The sequence below is a fragment of the Amphiprion ocellaris genome, chromosome 8 (assembly GCF_022539595.1).
Source record: "Amphiprion ocellaris isolate individual 3 ecotype Okinawa chromosome 8, ASM2253959v1, whole genome shotgun sequence".
Taxonomy (NCBI): domain Eukaryota; kingdom Metazoa; phylum Chordata; class Actinopteri; family Pomacentridae; genus Amphiprion; species Amphiprion ocellaris.
This window is the reverse complement of record NC_072773.1, coordinates 6,304,731-6,325,101: the sequence shown is the minus strand read 5'-3', so window position 1 is coordinate 6,325,101 and position 20,371 is coordinate 6,304,731. Positions and strand designations below refer to the sequence as shown.

Here is a 20,371-nt window from a genome sequence, read left to right as displayed (position 1 = left end):
AGAGATGTACACAGTAACCGTGACTTATGAGTTTTATTTGTTTCATATTTGTTGCCATTATTTGTTGAGTTGCGTTGCATAGATGGTTATTGCAGCAGTGTCACAAGCTAGCATGTGGGACCTGTCTAAAGACAGATAACTAGCTTGAAAGACCTTTTGGAATCTGTCTAATTAGCGGCATTTTTTTTTTTACTTTGTGTATTCCTGAAATGTTTGTCATTTATTTTCATAGTTGTCACGGTGTCGGCTGACTGGAGAGAGAAATAAACGTTATAAGACATCTGTATGATGCGTGGCCTTCTATACATCAGACCAGAGTAGTTACATGCATGTTTTACTATTTTGTACTTGGGTTATTGGAAATTTGGTGGGCGGGACAGAAAATGTCCTCCAATTCTGGAATGATCCATTGAAATTAAAATTAAAGATATATTTTGACTCCATTAAGACTTTAAAAAGTGTTAAAGCTGCAAAGATTGTGCTTTAACTTACAATGTTTTTTTTAAATGCTTCTAATGTCTATTTATGTTAATTTTATTTAGTTATTCTGCTCCATTATGTCTTGCTCTACTGGAACTATTTATTTGCCCAATGACAATTTTTCTCAATATTATTCAATTAGAATTTTTATTTTAAAAAATATATTCTCTCACCTTATGTGATCGCATTTAAAGCACCCGCCAAATAAATAAACAAATAAATAAACAAATAAATAAACATCCCCCACGTCTGACCGCAGAGCAGCTCCGTTCAGGAACTAGTGCGCTGACTGGCGGAAGGATACCGCCCTGATTTCTGTTGATAAGACGGAGGTGTTTAATGTCGCTGCGCCTCCTGTTACCTGGACGAGACTCAGGTGATGAAACAGTGAAAAGCAGCAGGTCGGTGCTCAGGTGAGTGAAGAAAACACCGAAGAATAACCCAGACAGAAAAGCAGCAGCTTACTGCGAAGTTAAAAGCAAACTGTGAGTCTGTGTTTACCTGAGTTCACCTGTCCGCAGGTAGCTCAGTCTGTCATGAAGCTAGCTCACTGCAGCTACAGCATATTATTAACTATGTGCCGGCGGTCATTTTGCATCTCTTCATGGATAGTTTGTCCCTTTTACGTCACTTTGCTTCTATTTATGGATATTTAATATACATTTTAGGTAGTTTTTGGCCATATTGTGGCTCTTTGTGATCATCTTTTGGGCTATTCTGACTTTAATATTGTTGATTTTGTGTTTGTGGTAATTTTGCCTCGTTTTGTGCTCGTTTTTGGTCATTTTGTGTCCGTTTTGCATGTATTTGTGTATATTTAACATTAATTTATGGTGGTCTTTGCTCATTTTGTGGCTCTCTGTGGGCATCTTTGGTGCTATTTTGCCTCTAATATTGTTAATTTTGTGTTTATGGTAATTTTGATTTGATTTTTTGTGGTTATTTTGGGTCATTTGTGGCTCTTTGCAGCTATTTGTTGTATTTTGGGGGGCATTTACCATTTCTTCATATTTGTTTATTTAATCCTGTGCATATTAATAAATTTTGTGTGTTTTGTCATTTTGCATCTCACTGTGTAATTTTTTGGTCAGTTTATGTCCATTTGTGGTAATTATTGACCTGTTTTGGTCATTTTGCATCCCTTATTGTTATAGTGTCTGTGGCCATTTTACATCTCTTTATGGTTGTAGATTTTCTAGTCATTTTGTGTCCATTTTGCATCTATTTATGGATATTTTGCATTAATTTATGGTAGTTTTTGGTCATTTTGTGGATTTTTGTTGTCATCTTTCATCCTATTCTGCCTTTTAGTTTTGTGGATTTTGTGATTTTGGGTAATTTTGCTTCATTTTGTGGTGATCTTTGGACCTATTTTGACTCTAATATTGTTGATCTTGCGTTTCTGGTAATTTTGCTTTCATTTGTGGTTAAATTTGGTCATTTTGTGGCTCTATACAGCAATTTGTTGTATTTTTTAAGTTCATTTAGTCATTTTGCATTTCTTTATATGTGTTTAGTTAGACTTGTTATTATTCTGTGTCATTTTGAACATTTTGCTTCCCTGTTTTATCACATTTTGGTCTTTTAAAAAGAATTGTGGCTGTATTGTGTCACACTTTGGTAATGTTGCATCAGTTTCTGGTTATTTTCGGTAATTTTGTGGCTCTTTGTAGTCACTTTTCACCAGTTTTTTGTCCATTTTTACCTTTGATTTCAGATGTGACATTTTTTGACGCTGTTTTATGTTGAACTTTGGTCTTCTTGCATCTCTTTATGGCATTGTTTTACTAATTTTGCATCAATTTATTGTTATTTTACGTCCCATTTTGGTAATTTTGGGTCTCATATTGTTACTGTTTTTTGTGTCCGTGATCGTTGCGCAGCTGTTCGTGGTTGTAGTTTTTGCCCTAATTTGTTCATTATGTGTCTCATTTTGGTCTCATTGCACCTATTTATGATATTTTTGGGGTAGTTTTGTAGCTTTGTGGTCATTTGTTGTAATTTTTTGTCCATTTTTCTGTCTCACATTGTTATTGTTGTGTATGGTCATTTTGCATGTCTTTATGGGTTTTTTTTAACCTTGTTTATGTTTATTTTTTGTGATTTTGTCTCATTTTTACACCTGTTTTATCACATTTTGGCCATTTCATATTTTTTGTGGGGCTGTTTTTTGTCAGATTTTCATAATTTTTGCATAGTCACCTATTTTGTGTCTCATTTTGGTTGTTTTGGGTCTGTTTTGTGTCACATTTGACCATGTCGCTGTTTCGTAGCTGTCTTGTGTCACATCATGGTTATTTTACATCTCGTTGTAACCATTCTCTGTCTCTTTATCGGGATTTACATTTCTTTTTCTGTCTCATTTTGGTTGTTTCACATCTCTCTCCAGCATAGAAGTTATAGTTCTTGGATAAAACCGGTTGCTCCCTGAATCCTGGAGCCTCTGGGTCTGTTCCATGATCTGTTTCCTGATCATTATGATGACAAATAAATTGATTTCGATGTGTAAAATCCGGAGACTCCCTCTAAGTCATATGCTGACTGTAGATATTACAACATGGACAAGGTGTTTCATAAATCTATGAATATGAGCAAAGTTTGGCTGAGAGTCTGTTTGTGTCTTCTTCTGTCTAAACTGGTTCATCTTCAGCAGTAGATTTTACTGAAGCAGAAGGAAGCTGTTTGATAAGAGATAAGAATCAGAATAAACCAAGAGAAGCAGGTTGATAAATCACGTACGTCTGTGTGTGTCGATGTCGGAAGTCTGATTCAAAGTAACTAAACCAGTTTCTGTGCTTGAGGAGACAACTGCAGTGTTTATGAATATAGCAGGACTCATCCTTTCTCCTAACGATGCTGAGTCACAACTGATCTAAGCTGATGATCTCATATTTCAGTCTGATGATTTTATCTGGAGGCTGAATGACGATGCAAAGGGATTTATGTACTGTGAGTCACAGTGGGAGATTTACAGCCACTGTATTATTTCCAATATTTATTAATCTGCAGATTGTTTTATCAGGAAATGAAATAAAACTGAAAAATCTCACATGGGAGAAGGTGGAACCAAACTATGTCCTTCCTGCAGAAACATCTCGTGTTCTTATTAAAGAAAAATGTTGTGTTGCAATAGAAGAGAATTCATTATTCATTTGTACAACAAAATTAAGCAGTAATCTTATCAGTCAGACAACATTTGTAAAAAGTACAATAAGAAAATGTGCAAATATAAAATTTAGTAGAAAGTCTATTACGAAAACATTGATATAGCTTATTGATATTATTTAAGTATTTCATGACAAATCTCAGATATTTTTCCAAGCAAAACTGCCAAATATTTGATATTTTCAACAGCTGTCATTTATTCAACTTTGATTATAATATAGTAGATTGAGTCTTTTGGTTTTGGACTGATAGTGAGAGAAAATAAGACGACACAACATCACGTTTGACTCATTTTGTTAATTTTTGAAGTTTTAAAAACCAAATGCAAAAACATCTCGTGTTCTTATTTTATTTTATTCATGAGCTAAGATAAGGCTTTATTAACCCTTTAAAACCTATTATTGTACAAGTCCACCAGGACATATTCTTACATTTTTACATACTGTAGTGCAATTTTTTGGAATATTTTTATTTGCTTTACATCAATATAACCCTTATATGTTTTAACAGTATGCATTGACTTATGTCTTAACTACTACAATAAATTGCTTAAAAGTGCAAAAAAACTAAAAAAAAAAAAAAGAAAATCATTTTTGGTTGTTTTTTTTCTCATATTTCAAAACAAAGAAATTGCATAGCTGTATCCCTCAAATTTGTAAAAAAAAAAAAAAAAGTTGCGCAACATCCCATAGTCTCATTTATAAAGATTTTTATGTGCGCTTTATTGTGTATTTTTACACACCCATCATTGCAACAAAAAAAGCACTGAGAGATATGGTGACTGTGTGAAATGTTGGTCTAACTCCCCAGATTATGTGCAAAAAGAATGATCAGTCTCTGTGATCTGGATTCAAATCTACCCTCAATTAAAAATGAATATGCAGTCGTAGTGCTGTGCAACGCTGGGCTCTATAACGTTAATCTGGAATTAAATTCTTTTGCCAGAAATTGCTCAGAAAAGCAATTACATGATGGAAGAAATGCAGTGACTGAAAAGTAGAAAAGTAATCAGATATACAGTGGGTACGGAAAGTATTCAGACCCCTTTAAATTTTTCACTCTTTGTTTCATTGCAGCCATTTGCTAAAATCAAAAAAGTTCATTTTATTTCTCATTAATGTACACTCAGCACCCTATCTTGACAGAAAAAAACAGAAATGTAGAAATTTTTGCAAATTTATTAAAAAAGAAAAACTGAAATATCACACGGTCATAAGTATTCAGACCCTTTGCTCAGTATTGAGTAGAAGCAACCTTTTGAGCTAGTACAGCCATGAGTCTTCTTGGGAATGATGCAACAAGTTTTTCACACCTGGATTTGGGGATCCTCTGCCATTCTTCCTTGCAGATCCTCTCCAGTTCTGGCAGGTTGGATGGTGAACGTTGGTGGACAGCCATTTTCAGATCTCTCCAGAGATGCTCAATTGGGTTTAGGTCAGGGCTCTGGCTGGGCCAGTCAAGAATGGTCACAGAGTTGTTCCGAAGCCACTCCTTTGTTATTTTAGCTGTGTGCTTAGGGTCATTGTCTTGTTGGAAGGTGAACCTTCGGCCCAGTCTGAGGTCCAGAGCACTCTGGAAGAGGTTTTCTTCCAGGATATCTCTGTACTTGACCGCATTCATCTTTCCTTCAATTGCAACCAGTCGTCCTGTCCCTGCAGCTGAAAAACACCCCCATAGCATGATGCTGCCACCACCATGTTTCACTGTTGGGATGGTATTGGGCAGGTGATGAGCAGTGCCTGGTTTTCTCCACACATACCGCTTAGAATTAACGCCAAAAAGTTCAATCTTGGTCTCATCAGACCAGAGAATCTTATTTCTCATAGTCTGGGAGTCCTTCATGTGTTTTTTGGCAAACTCTATGCGGGCTTTCATATGTCTTGCACTGAGGAGAGGCTTCCGTCGGGCCACTCTGCCATAAAGGCCCGACTGGTAGAGGGCTGCAGTGATAGTTGACTTTATGGAACTTTCTCCCATCTCCCTGCTGCATCTCTGGAGCTCAGCCACGGTGATCTTTGGGTTCTTCTTTACCTCTCTCACCAAGGCTCTTCTCCCACGATTGCTCAGTTTGGCTGGACGGCCAGGTCTAGGAAGAGTTCTGCTTGTCCCAAACTTCTTCCATTTAAGGATTATGGAGGCCACTGTGCTCTTAGGAACCTTGAGTGCTGCAGAAATTCTTTTGTAACCATGGCCAGATCTGTGCCTTGCCACAATTCTGTCTCTGAGCTCCTTGGGCAGTTCCTTCGACCTCGTGATTCTCATTTGCTCTGACATGCACTGTGAGCTGTAAGGTCTTATATAGACAGGTGTGTGCCTTTCCTAATCAAGTCCAATCAGTTTAATTAAACACAGCTGGACTCCAATGAAGAAGTAGAACCATCTCAAGGAGGATCAGAAGAAATGGACTGCAGGTGAGTTAAATATGAGTGTCACAGTAAAGGGTCTGAATACTTATGACTGTGTGATATTTCAGTTTTTCTTTTTTAATAAATTTGCAAAAATTTCTACATTTCTGTTTGTTTCTGTCAAGATAGGGTGCTGAGTGTACATTAATGAGAAATAAAATGAACTTTTTTGATTTTAGCAAATGGCTGCAATGAAACAAAGAGTGAAAAATTTAAAGGAGTCTGAATACTTTCCGTACCCACTGTAAAGTACAATACGTTGCTAAAAATAAAACTAAATGTACTAAAAGATGGGAATAGAAACATTACAACTGATACTGGCAATGATACTGAAATAGTAAAGTAATATCACACATGATACTGAAATATTTCACCCAAAAAATGAAATATTGCACAATAATTTGAAACTTCCCCTGGAAAAATGAAATGTTGTGCATTAAATTGAACTATTGCCCCATAACAATGAATTATTGCACATGAAATTGAAATATTTCACCTGAAAAATGTAGTATTGCATGTCAAATTGAAATATTGCACCAAAAAGGAAATCTTGCACATTAATATTGGAATATTGCACCAAAAAATTAATTATTACACATTGTTACAATATTGCACCTGGAAAAAGGAAATATTACACATTGAATTGAAATATTGTACCCAAAAAATTAAATATTGTACATTAAATGCGTTGTGTGAGGTCACCAAAGTGGAATGACATACAAATGGACAGACTTGTCACCTTTCTCCAATTGTACAACTGAGAAAACACAAATTTCCATATAAATGTAACTATTTCTTGACAGTTTTCATTCTTAAAAATGGTGCAAAAAATGGGGGAAAAAATCATTTGTGGAGCTTCAAGTCATCCTGTTAAGAAATCAGCAGATAAGTTTGAATTGGCAGCATCAGTGTTGATGTCCGTTAGAAAATACTAACCAGAGCAGTGTTGTACTATTACAGTTACTGTAGTATGGGGGATGAAGTATTCAGATTCAGTTCTTAAATCTGTTCTTCTCTTATGAAAGTGCTGCTGTTTGAGAGCAAAAGTGAAAGAAAAATGACACCAGGTCAAGTTTAGGTTGTTATTATGTCTACAGAGGAATAGTAGGTGAAAATGAAAGTAACTTTACTGTGAAATTCTCAGGAATCCTCTGTGAAGGAGTTGTCTGGGATTTCTAAAGTGAGATGAGGCGAACCAAAGAATCTCAGCCATCATGTGTTTGGGATTAAGACTCGCCGTTAAAGATGTGACACTGATGGAACTGAAAGTCTTTAAGGTCGCTCAGAGCTGCAGTTTATTCATCCTGGAGAGCCTTGATGTGATGTTCAAACCTCCAACATGGTGGTGAAAAGAGCAGAAAATTAAAAGAAATCTGTTGTTTAGAATAGAATTTGTCATTGCACAGTGGACAGTGAAATTAAGCAGGAATCTTGTCAGCGTGTTCACAAAATCCGACAAAAGCAAAGTAAGAAATGTGCAAATATAAAGTAGAAGAATCATTTGTACAAGTGTATCCACAAAAACAGTGATAAACTTACTGATTATGTTATTACTAATGGAATAATGAGGTACTGGTTAAGTATTGTGTTGTGTGAAGTGGATTTGGATTGGTAGTCACACAAAATAGGACAAGATAATGCTACTTTTGACTCATGTTGTGCTAATTTTTGAAGCTTTAGAGACCAAGTGACATCATGAATGGTGAAAATAATCAACTATGAATAGCTAATAGTTGCTAATATATTGTACATATCTGCATAATGGATCATGCAGTGTGCATAGTAGGTGCTTTTACTTCCAGACATTTCTAGTTGAATGCATAAATCTGATCTTTATGTTCATTTAAAGCAGCTTTGATCAATGTTTTAACGCTAACTATTGATCCAATAAATTTTACGCCCTCAGAATGTTGAATTTCTTTGAACTGATTGTTACCCCACCAAGGAATGGTGGAGTTATGAGACAGTCAGTGTACGTTTGTCTGTCTGTTCGCAGCATTACTCAAAAAGCGACTAATGGATTTGGATGAAATTTTCAGGGAAGGTCAGAAATGAAACAAAGACCAAGTGATTCGATTTTAGTAGTAATGCAGCTTATCGTCTGGATTCACGGATTTGTTAAAGACTTCTATATCATTGCGAGATAGCGGCCCAGCGTCACTGCAACTATGACAACAAATAAACACTACTGACGATCACGATTGCGATCCTACTGCAAATCCACTATTGTGGACTTATCCGTTGGAAATGATACAAGGAACAACTGATTAAATTGTGAGGGTGTTTCTGAGTCCCATCAATTCCTGCCGCCTGCTATATATTTAGGATTTAGGGTACATCTGTATTAAATGGCCATGTTCTACAGTGCCGTGATTTTTGCCACAAATTTTTTCAAGACTTCATCCGTTGGAAATGATACGACTGAGCAGCCTTGCCAGAGTACTGCACTCTCTAAGGGCTTTTCTTGTAGTTTAACGGCTGTTTTTTTTTTCACACTCACTGTTTCCATTATCAATGTTAAACTCAGCTAAAACCAGCTGTATTCTACCTGCTTGGCACCAAACAGAAGACGCAGTCAGACCATTCTTCTTCTGAAGAATTATCTGACTGCACCTCATTAACATTCTGCTGTTGGGGAAAAAGTGACCTGTTTAGTGTTTGTTATTAGCCCAAGATACAGTGATGGTGCCCTCTGCAGAACAGTGACATGGAAACTATTGTTTTGCTGAAGATTTGCATGCAGGAAGGTTAAACACAACAATTAAATCTTTGGCCATTTTTTAGTACGCAGGTTGCTGCTCAGAGGTTTTTGCTGCTGTTGTTTCTCATAGTAAATGAGTTTTTGAAATTGGTGGTGGAAATTGGAAGAGAAAATGGTGCAAAAATGCACAGCAGAGTCTACACCTGTTGACTCAAACTGCATCGTTGCTAACTAGCTTGTGAAAGTGGAAAAATTAGCAGCATACAGCATTTCATTTTGTGTGGTGGAGACCCAAAACTGAGCTAAAAATAGCATGAATATAAGAATTTCCATTCACCAAGTGGACACAAACACAACTGTGTAATTAAACATCTGTTTAAAAGGTGATGATATATGCAAGTTGTGTTTGCAGATTATTATAGCTTTAAAAACATGGTGAAAACTGATGTTGACAAGTGTTTTTCTGGTCCAAAAAGAAGCATTTCATCACACTGGAGCAACTGGAATAAGAGAATGTTTAGTGATTCTGCTTGAGAAAGGATTCAAACAATTTACTGATTATCAAATTAAATTAAATATTGCACCTGAAAAGTGCAAATGAAGTTAAAGTTTTTAATCCTTTCAGCTTTAATCGTGGTAAAGGGCAAAAAGCTCATAAAAAGTCACTGGAAATGAAATTTTTCCTCCGTTTTCACGTCATTTTCCATATTTCTCCTTTAAAACATTATTGTTTATTATTGTTTTTGAGTAGCTTCCCTTTGTTCTGTCCCACCGCCTCTTTTCACTGCAGTCAGCTGGTGCTGTGAGTGAGTCACATCCTCTGAAGTCTTGACCTTGTGATAAAGTGGGCAGCCAGGAGTCACTTCCAGGAATCCACTGTGGGATTCCCCCCAACCTCCCCCACCATCCTCCCTCATTAACCTCCCTCCTCTGGGCTCAGACCTCCAGGCTGGTTTCTTCTCTGCTGCCATTGGATCCCACGGAGCTGCTGCCGGTTTGTTGGTCGAAGCTCCTACCTGCCAGGTGGAGGTAGAAGCTGCTTCCTCATTGGCTGAGAGGAGTTGAATGGGAGTGGTGTGGCTCCTCCCACTTCCTGTCTGCTCTAAAAGCTCTGGTGGAAGCAGCTGAGGAGTGAAACGAGAAGGAAAATACAGAAGTAGAGTGATTCTGAAACAGAGTGAGACAGTCGCAGGTAGGTGGAGATTTAAACAAACAGAAGCTCCAGTTTGCTGATTTTTAAGTTATTCTTTATTTATTCTTGGAAAAGCAGCAGATTTCACAGGTGTGTGTCTTTAAAAGTTTAAAATCAAGCATATGTGTGTTTTAATTCATCTGTAAACTTTCTAATTTAGGCGTCCAGAGCTGCTGTTTTTGAACTTTGTGATACTTTATCTTTAAACGTAGATGGTTTTTTGGGTTTTTTTTTTTTTAGTTTTAGTCTTCCAGACAGAACTTGGAAACTTTGCATGAGCTTTACATGCTGCTTTGTTTGTTATCTCCTGCCAACTCCAGTGGCCTGAGTTGTTCTGGACTCTTTGTAATCCTTCATTTGCGTTTCACCTTTGATCACATGAGGTGACTGCAGAATATGACTGCAGGAGGACTTGATTGGAGGTTAAATATTTGATGCTTGGAGCCTCTCAGATGTGAGAGTTTGCTGAGTTTTTAAATAACTTTGAATTTTGACACACAATCAGTCTATTTGTACTATTTTATCATTAAAATGATGACCAGATGAGGTGATAATGGCCGACATTTGGCTTTGACGCATCAGATCAGACGGTTCTCATGATTGTGGAAATGAATGAATTAGTCCTAAGTTCCCAATAGATGATTATTCTTAAGCTTTTCAATAATGGTGCTTTTTTTAGTTGTTTTTATTTAATATTTTGAGTTTGTGATTCACTAAGACCTTTAAAAATAGAATAAGAATAATTTGGACTCAGTGTTTTTTTCTGTTAAGTCAAAAAATAATCAATGAATGAAGTGATAATACCCTACATTTGGTCTTCAATCATCAGATGGGAAAGTTCTTAGATTCTCACAGGTGTAGAAATTAACAAGCTGATCCCATTTTACCAACAGGTGAATATTTATTGTTCAGTTCAGGGATTTTTTGATAATAGTTCCAAACATTTGATGATTTTACCTTGTCAAATGTCACAATTTCCTGCTTTTTTAAATTGGTTTTGTCCTCATTATTTAGAGTTTTTGACTCACTAAGACCTTTAAAAATGAATTACACTCCGTGATCAGTATTTGCAGTATTTAGTCAAAAATAATCAATAGATGAAGTGATAACATCCTACATTTGGTCTTGAATCATCGGATAGGACAGTTCTCACTTTCTCATGGTTGTAGAAATTAATAAATTGGTTCTAATTTCCCTACAGGTGATGAGCAGTTTGTCATTTAAGGCAATTTTTTGGATAATAGTCAAACGTGATGGTTTTAGCTTGTTAAATGTGACGGTTTTCTGTTTCTCTGCTTTTTTGGTTGTTTTTTACTCAGTATTTTAACTTTTTGACTGATTAAGACCTTGGGAAATGATTAAAGTAGACTGTATGGTGGCTTTTTTGCTGCTCAGTCAAAAATATCAGCAGGTAAAATGATAATGCCATCATCAGATAGGAAATGGTTCTCAGTTTCTCATAGCTGTAGAAATCATAACGACTCGTCCTAATTCTCCAGCAGTTGACCATCAATTAATTATTTAAGGCATTTTCCAAAATTAATGTCAAACATTTGGTGGTTGTGGATCATCAAATGTGACAATTTCCAGTCATTCTTGCTCTTTTGTTTATCTTTTTACTTAATATTTAGAGTTTTTGACACAGTAAGACTTTTAAAACCAAATAATTTGGAGTCTGTTATGGGTGTTTTCAGTACTCAGTCATAAAAATAATCAACAGATGAAGCGATGATACGCTACATTTGTCATCAGACAATTCTGACATTCTCATGGCTGCAGAAATTAATAAGCTGGTCCCAATTCCCATCAAAGTGTCAAACATTTGATGGTTTCTGTTTGTTGCGTGTGACAGTTGAGTTGAGGGCATTTTTACAATTTAGTCAGATTTGAAACGGATGAATTGGTAATGCCCTACAGTAGACATTTCTCACATTTCCCTGGTTGTAGAAATGCGTTTTCAATAATGCAAAATATATGATGATTTTAGCTTGTTAAATGTGACATTTTCTCACATTTTTCTGCTTTTTTGTTTGTTGTTTCATCAATATTATGGTTTTTGACTCACTAAGACCTTTAAAACCAACTGAATTGGACTCTGTGAAAGGGAATTTTTTACTATGCTGTGCAGTAAAAAACAAAGTTGAGCTGATAATGCCCTGTATTTGTCATTAGACATTTCTCATATTCTCGTAGTTGGAGACATAGATCACCCAGTTGTGATTAAGCAACATCCTGCAGTATGTGATCATCACTTAGTCACTGAAGGTATTGTGCAATAATAATTCAAAGCTTCTCACATGTGAGAATTTGTGTTTTCTGTTAAGTTTTTGTGAATTGCTAAATTCCCAATAATTTAATAGAAAAAGTAATTCTCGTGTTAGAAATGCTTTTTCTATTAAATTATTGTGAATTTACTATGCAAAACATGGTAAATTCACAATAATTTAATAGAAAAAGTAAATTATCATGTGAAAATCTATCTTCATACATCATGTTTTGTCTGAACAACCATCCAAACATGCTTTTTCTATTAAATTATTGTGAACTTAATATATTTTGGATGGTTATTCTGACAACACATGACATATAAAGATGATTTTTCGCTATTTTCTGGCATTTTATAGACGAGGATAATAATCAGTACATTAATAAATAGTGAAAATAATCATCTGAACTCTACAGAAGAGGGTTTAATGCAGTTTTTCACATATCTTGACTTTCCTGGAATGCTGTTTCAGCAGCAGCACACAAAGGAGACAGTGTTGTCGTAATTAATGAATCGGTCCTAATTAGGAAACGTCCCACATCGTTCCACCTGCTGGGTGACGTGGAGCCGCTGCAGGCCTCATTGTTTAATCCATCCGGAGCATGAATAACTCAGAGATGACAGTTATGCAGTGATGCTGCTGCTGCTGCATGCGGCTGCATGTCTGCCGCCTCCAAGCTGCAGAATCAGCCAGCAGGTAGAAGTGTGTGAACAGGAGGGGTTTTGTGTGATGCCGACGTATCAGTTGTCTAGTTGCTGGTTTTCGCCCTCGGGGCTCCGTCAGAGAAACAGGGAACAGATGGTCAATGGCTGCGTGACGCTCTATTGACTTTCTGACTCAGTGAAATGTGTCGTGTCACTGAAAGTATTGACTCCTCAGTGAGGTTCTGTACTGACATGAAGAGCTGACTGGCTCCTGTGATGTTTAGCCACAGAGGAAAACATGTGAGTATGACTTTTATTCAGCTGTGAGGATGTTTTTGAAGTTCAAACGCCCAGGAAGAATGATTTATTTATGAAAGAAATGGCATTGGGTTCTTATTTGAGTAGAGAAGAACAGAAAAGGAATCTTCTTTTTGTTTAGTTTTGTTTGTCTGAGTCTTTGAGGCGACTTCATTGTTGGTTTAAATGTTAACTAAACTGCCTGCAGTATGAGGTTTAAATGCAAACACGGCTGATCATGTCTATTATCTGTTGCTAGAATTGCCTTTTCTATTAAATTCTTGTGAGTTTAACATGTTTTGGATGGTTGTTCAGACAAAACATGTTAAATTCCCACATTTTCCCCACATATTTTCACACAAAAAGACCAGTGCTATGATTAAAAATGATGGTTTGGTGGTTGTTCTGACCCAACATGATGTATGAAGAGAATCTTTTAAAATGTCTATTATCTGTTGCTAGCTGCTGCTGCTGCTCAATAAAGTCTGGATCAACCGATTATTGGTCATCAAGAAAGGCAGATGTTTGTAGCTGACACACATTAAATGTAATGTTTTAATGGCAGGTGATAGCAGAGAACCTGTCATTCATAATGAGGTTTCTCATTAATAAGGGCGACTATAACTATTTTCTTAATATTTCTCTGTTTTATCACTTTAATTGTCCACTCAGGTCCAGATTTTAAGTTAAATATTGTTTTCCAGACTCTGTTTCAGGTTAATCTGTGGCTGCGTTCTAACTTAGCTGCTAGCTGTTAGCATAGCGTTAACTACATTGAAAGAAGCTAATTTCCTGTTTGTGTTTCTTGTTCAGACATTTCTGAGACCACAGAGTGACAACAGACAGAGTAGAGCATTTAATTTACCCATTATTGGTCAATAACAACACAGATACTGATAATTGGTGAATGTCAAATAATCGGTCTATCCAAAGATCTAGATTTTGTGCAGATATTTAATGTTTTCATCTTAAAATCCTGATTCATGGATTTTTTTTTTTTAAGTTTATTAGCAGGAACTTGTTCAGTTACACTCCATGTTTAGCAAAAAAAAAGATGTAATGTATCTTATTTTTATTGCTTTAAATGCGCTCGATAAATAGCACACATTTAAAATAATACTAAATTGACCAAAGTGCTGCACAATCCTGGAGAAAATCGGAGATACATGAAATAATAAAACGTAATATTAAACTGTAAATCAGTAAAATTGGTTTTCTTTGATTTTCTTGAGTCAAAGATGTTTTAAAGTTCAGTAGTATTATTATTTTGATGCATCTTTCTTGTTGGCTTAAATGTTAACTACATCGTCTGCAGTATGTGGCGTGAATGTAGACATGTTTTGTGTATTTTCTTTAAATATCACCAATAAAAATCCTTAAAGAACACAGCTGTAGTTTCACATTCCTCTGATTTTGTGCAGATATTTAGTGTTTTTCTCTTCTCCCAGAGTGTGTTCCTGGAAATCCTGCATCAGAATAATCGATCAGACGTCCAACATGGCCTCCGTCGCCCCGTTCACCCGCCGTCAGTGGGCATCTCAGTCGCTGAGGGTCACCGCCAAGGAGCTGTCCATCGTCTCCACCCGGGGGAAAAACAATGCCATCGCCGAGCGCTTCTCCAAGTGAGTCGAGTTAAATAATTCACCTCACCTGCACTGGGATCTGAACTCAGGTCACCAGGTTTCCTCGCAGCTTCTTTCTCGCCACTCAGCTGTTTCCAGTTTCCAGTTTTTCTATAAGAACTATCTCAGCACCAGCCAGAGAACCAGTTAAACCAGTTTATCTGGAGCCTTTTTATCTGGTTTACAGACTTTACTGAGCTGAAATGGATTCTTTACCACACGGAGCTTGTTCCCCTTTACCACAGATCAAGTTACTCAGTTGTGAAATGAGGAAGTGGCTGAATGGAAGATTGTTTCCTGTATTTACTGCATCCGACCAGCAGGAGTGGATTTAGTCTTTATTGACATTATTCACCAACATGACTGTTGAGAAGCAGCTGGATTGTTAATATTATCACACAGAAAGACCAGTGCTATGGTAAAAGTGATAATTATATACAACCACAGATGCTTTTTATGCTTTTATAGCTTCAAAATAACCCAAAAAGTTTTTAAAGAAACAGAGAAAGACATTATTCTTGAAGACTGCTCTGCAAATTAAATAGGTAAAATAGGTTTTCTATGATTTTTATTTTTTCTTATTTTTTAGATAACATGTCTTTGTGGCAACTATTGTTTGATTAAATGTTATTGAATGGTCTTTTATGTGTATTTTGGATGGTTATTTGGATAAAACATGCTAAATTCCAAATAATTTAATAGAAAAAGCAAATTCTCACGTGTTTGGATGGTTGTTCAAACAAAGCATAATGCATGAAGATGGTTTTTCACATGTGAAAATTGCTTTTTCTATTAAATTATTGGGAATTTAACACATTTTGGATGGTTGTTCAGATAAAACATGTTAAATTCCGACACTTTTTTCTACATATTTTCACACAAAAGGACAAGTTCCATGACAAAAATGACAATTATATACAACCATATCTCACTGGAACAGCTGCTTTTTATGCTTTATAGCTTCAAAATAGCCAAAGAAGTTTTAAAGAAACAGTGAAAGATGTTACTCTTGATGACTGTTCTGCAAATTAAATCAGTAAAATAGGTTTTTTCTATGATTTTCTTGACCAAAAGATGTCTAAAAGATTATTATTATTTTAGATTAACATGTCTTTGTGTGAAACTTTATAGTTTGATTAAATGTTGTTAAAGTGCAAATACGGTATTTTATGTGTATTTTCTTTAAATATGGACAATAAACATCCTTGTAGAATGCAAATATGAATTCCTGTTAAGACTTTTGTGCATATATTAAGTCTTTTTCATGCTACAAACGTTTGATTTTAAGTCAGTTAAACTGATGCATGCACTTTAACATGAAGGTGTTCCATTGTCCTCACATTTAGCTTTAAAATAAAGAGAAAATTACTCTCAAACTAAATAGCAAAATGTGTTATTTAAGAGGCACATTTAAAACAATGTAAAAATGACTGAAGTGCTTCACAATCCTAGAGAAAATAAATCACCAGAGATGGATTAAATAATAAAATGTGATATTACAATATAAGTAAGGCAAAAAAATAAATAAGAGAAATGCAAATAGTAATTTGGATTGAATGTTTCTAAACAAGTTCAGAGAAGTGCTCTAATAAATTGATGAAATTTGAAAAAAAAAAATTTAAAATGTCTAACGAATGTTAGAATAACTGAAGCCGTCCTTCAGTTTTCTAGTATTTCTTTAAGAAAAAATCACCAACGATCATTGGTTGATTTTACTAATCACCATCTGATTGATAGACAAGAAAGAAAAAATAAAATAAGTGTGTGTGTGTGTGTGTGTGTGTGTGTGTGTGTGTGTGTGTGTGTGTGTGTGTGTGTGTGTGTGTGTGTGTGTGTGTGTGTGTGTGTGTGTGTGTGTGTGTGTGTGTGTGTGTGTGTGTGTGTGTGTGTGTGTGTGTGTGTGTGTGTGTGTGTGTGTGTGTGTGTGTGTGTGTGTGCGTGTAATAAAAAATATTTAAATTTTCATAAATCCAGGGTTACATATTATTAAATTTTATTAAATTATGTATTTTTTTTTACTCACTTTATGTACTTAGTTTTAAATATAAGATTAGAGTTTAAATTGATCAATCAATAGACAATCAAACTACAACTGCCAGTTTTTCTCAAGCAAAAATGATGAACATTTATTTTTATTGTCACATGAAAGGAAGCTGAATGTTTTCATAATAATTTGTCTGTGCTCTGATCAATAATAATGTGCTTTTTGATAAGTTTTTGTGACCATATAGGCGTAAATCAGCAAATTTACAAAACAATTGGCCAATTCAAGTCTTTAAGTTGTTTTTAATTTGATGATTTCTTTAAAATGGTGTCCAAACCCACTGAATTTTAATCTGAAAATAATAAATCGGGCTGGATTTTGGGGAGAAGTGCACAGTTATAGAAACACAAAGAATTTGCGTTAAAGTTGGGACAATGGGGGAAATAAATACTTTATAATCAGTCCATCTGCAGGAGTTTTAGCTGCTGTTTCACACAGAACTTTACTCTTTTGAGTCAACCATTTGACCTTCGTGGGCTGAAGATTTTCCATCCAGACTCACAGTATCTCATGAAATCATCTGCTGTTTTGGGACGTTTCGTATTAATTTCCTGGGTGTGTTCAGAAGGAGCAGCTGCTTCAGTGTCTTTCTTTGTTTGTCGTTATTTTCCATCCTCTAATTCTCGCTCTTCCTCGTCAGGTACCAGCTGGCAGCAGAGGAGGGAAACACAGAGAGGAAGAAAATGGTACGTTTCCTGTTGAATATGGATCATTCACACACAGAATCAGTCATTTTCAGTGTTTTCATACTTTAATGCAATTAAATAACCTCCTACAGTTAAAAGAGAAAAAAATATTTAACCCCAGAGACCAGATTGTGTCTTATTATTAGCAGCTGTAGCACATTGAATAAAAAAGCCTCCTGTTACTACTAAGACTAAAATAGATGCAGTGTGAAGGTGAAGTGTGGAGGCTTTATTTTTATTATGCATTAAATATGGAGGAGTTTAGTAGTTGAGTTTTTTAGGACAGTTTGAGCAACATCAAAGTTTAAAGACTCATTGCTAGAAGGTTGGGAATAACTCAAGTAGAAGTAAAAATTTGAATTCTTGGAGTTTTTCAGATCTTAAACTGGCCTCATGATGGCGACAAAGAGACTTGTGTTTTAAATTTTCCCAACGTTCTCTGATCCAGGTTTTCTATTTAAATGAGGATATTTGATTATATATATACAGTTATTAACAAATTTATTAGATCTCCTATCATTAAAGCAAGAAAACACAAATATTTTAGAAATCTGTCAATAACTAGTTTCAAAATAAAAAATGTATTGTCATTTATTAGGCAAATAATAAACTGGAACAACTAAATAGTCCTTATTCACATATATTAACCAGAAATCTTAATATTTTGTATGACCTCCTTTGGCTCTGTTAACAGCTTGTATTCCTGCTGCTGTTGTTTTTATGGACTTTTCGACGGTCTCTTTTGTTGAGTTCTAAATAGTTTCTAGCTGTTCCCAGAGACTTGCATTGGATGAAACCTTTGTGCAATCTATTTTTTAATTCAATAAATCTCAATAAATCCCAGCTCTGTTCAATAGGATTTGAATCTGGACTTTGACTTGGTCAGTGCATCACTTCCAGTTCTCCAGATTCCTTTTTCTTGGTCCAGTCATCTTTGCTAAGCTTTGAAGTTTGCTTGGAGTCATTGTCTTCTTGCTATATGAGCCCACGACCAATCAGGTTCAATCCAGAACGGATTCCATGATGCACCAAGATGTTGTGGTAGACCTTCTTGTTCATGTTACCATTGATTTGAACTAATTTGTCCATGTCGTTTCCACAAATGGAACCCCATACCATACTGGCATCTCCATCGTGTTTCACTGTGATGAATCTAGCATCAAAACATTCTCCAGCTTTTCTGCAGACATGAACACGACGATGCTGGTCAAAGAGTTCCAACTTGGACTCGTTCATTCTGAGAATCATCTTCCAGTCATCTACAGTCCAGTGTTTATGGCACATTTTAGGTGTTTTTGGATGTTTGCAGGCCTCAGTAATGGCTTCTTAGCAGCTATTTAAGCCTGTAAGCCTTGTTCCTTCAGTTGCCTGCTTCTGGTCATTCTGGAGACTTTCTCAGATTCTCATCTAGAATCATTAATCTCTGCCTGATGTTCAGCAGTGGTCTTCCTTCTGTCTGTAGTACTTCAAATCTGGAAACATCTGCTTCAGTAAGCTTTCGTTTTCGGCCTCTTCCATCGTGCATTTTCTAAGTACCAGTCTCTGCAATCGAGTACAAGGCATACTAGACCACACTGGGAGATCACTTTGTCTCAAAGACCATCCAGTATCATGAAGTGCTTTAATTCAGACTCTGCCTTTCTCATTAAGCTCCCCATTCTTCACCATGTTGAACAGGAATGGGTAATTCAAAACTGCATTCATGTTTTTAGACCTAAATTTGAGCCAGAAGTCAGAGATTAATCAAGAATAGCATACAACCACTAAAACACAGTTTTCTGTTCTGGAATGCAAGTATATGTACTTAACCGTTCAAAAGTTTGGGGTCACTCAGACAATTTCATGTTTTCCATGAAAACTCACACTTTTATCCATGTGCTAACATAATTGCACAAGGGTTTTCTAATCATCAATTAACCTTTCAACACCATTAGCTAACACAATGTAGCATTAGAACACAGGAGTGATGGTTGCTGGAAATGTTCCTCTGTACCTCTATGGAGATATTCCATTAAAAATCAGCTGTTTCCAGCTACAATAGTCATTTCAGCTGGAAACGACAAACAACAACGTCTAGACTGTATTTCTGATCAATTTAATGTTATCTTCATCTGAAAAAAATGCTATTCTTTCAAAAATAAGGACATTTCTATGAATCCAAACTTATACACACACAAATTTGCCTCAGAGCAGCTTTATATTCTGTGCAATGACACCTCCTTTATCTTTAGACCCTCGGTTCAGATAAGAATAAAGAAGAAAGCAGCATCAAAGGGGATTTCCTGTGTTAATGTTCCCGGAGGCTCAGACAGTAAAAGTCATGTGTGCAGAACAGAACAGAACATCAACGGTGTGAAGAAGCAGCATGACGGAGCAGACAGATTATTAACATACGATCCTCTCAGACCTCATTATCACAGTTTCACGTCTTGGTTTCTGTCGATCTTGTGACTCCTTTGTTTGAATAACAGCCAATGGCCTCTTATGTTTTCCATAGTGTGTTCAGCCTCTATAGCATCGACAAAATACGTTTCAAATGGAGCTTCAACAGCAGTCAGTGATTTCAGCTTAAGCAATTCATTTTTATTTATGTCAGATTGTTTCGACTGCATTCCACATTTCATCCTCTGCCTTTTTACTTTACTAGTACATAAAGTCTGCATACATCTGGGACTTTGTTGTAAAGTTACACTTTAATATTCGATTGTCATTTACAGTTGTGAACTAAAGTTTACATCCCCTTGTAATGTTTATCATGACAGTCTTCACTTTCCAGTGACTCCTAGACCTCCTAATTTTCCATAATTCAAAGAACAAGCCTGTTTTTTTGTCATTTTGGACATTTTGAGTCAATCTGAACGTATTTTG

General features: G+C 35.9%; 1 protein-coding gene across 5 annotated transcripts in view; it reads left to right on the top strand.

Moving 5' to 3' along the window:
- The first annotated feature begins 789 nt into the window (after nt 1-789).
- Nucleotides 790-20,371, top strand: part of lima1a (LIM domain and actin binding 1a) — a 43,581-nt gene continuing 23,999 nt past the window's right edge. Inside the window, exons 1-3 of one of the 5 annotated variants that reach the window (XM_055013121.1) lie at nt 790-893; nt 14,600-14,773; nt 17,458-17,503. In XM_055013121.1, the coding sequence (XP_054869096.1) occupies nt 820-893; nt 14,600-14,773; nt 17,458-17,503 (294 nt within the window). In that variant the 5' untranslated portion in view covers nt 790-819. Of the gene's footprint in view, nt 894-945; nt 966-9,788; nt 9,944-10,016; nt 10,034-13,138; nt 13,155-14,599; nt 14,774-17,457; nt 17,504-20,371 lie in introns of those variants that run through there. The other 4 variants (XM_055013124.1, XM_055013122.1, XM_055013123.1 and 1 more) reach the window with 4 other exon arrangements.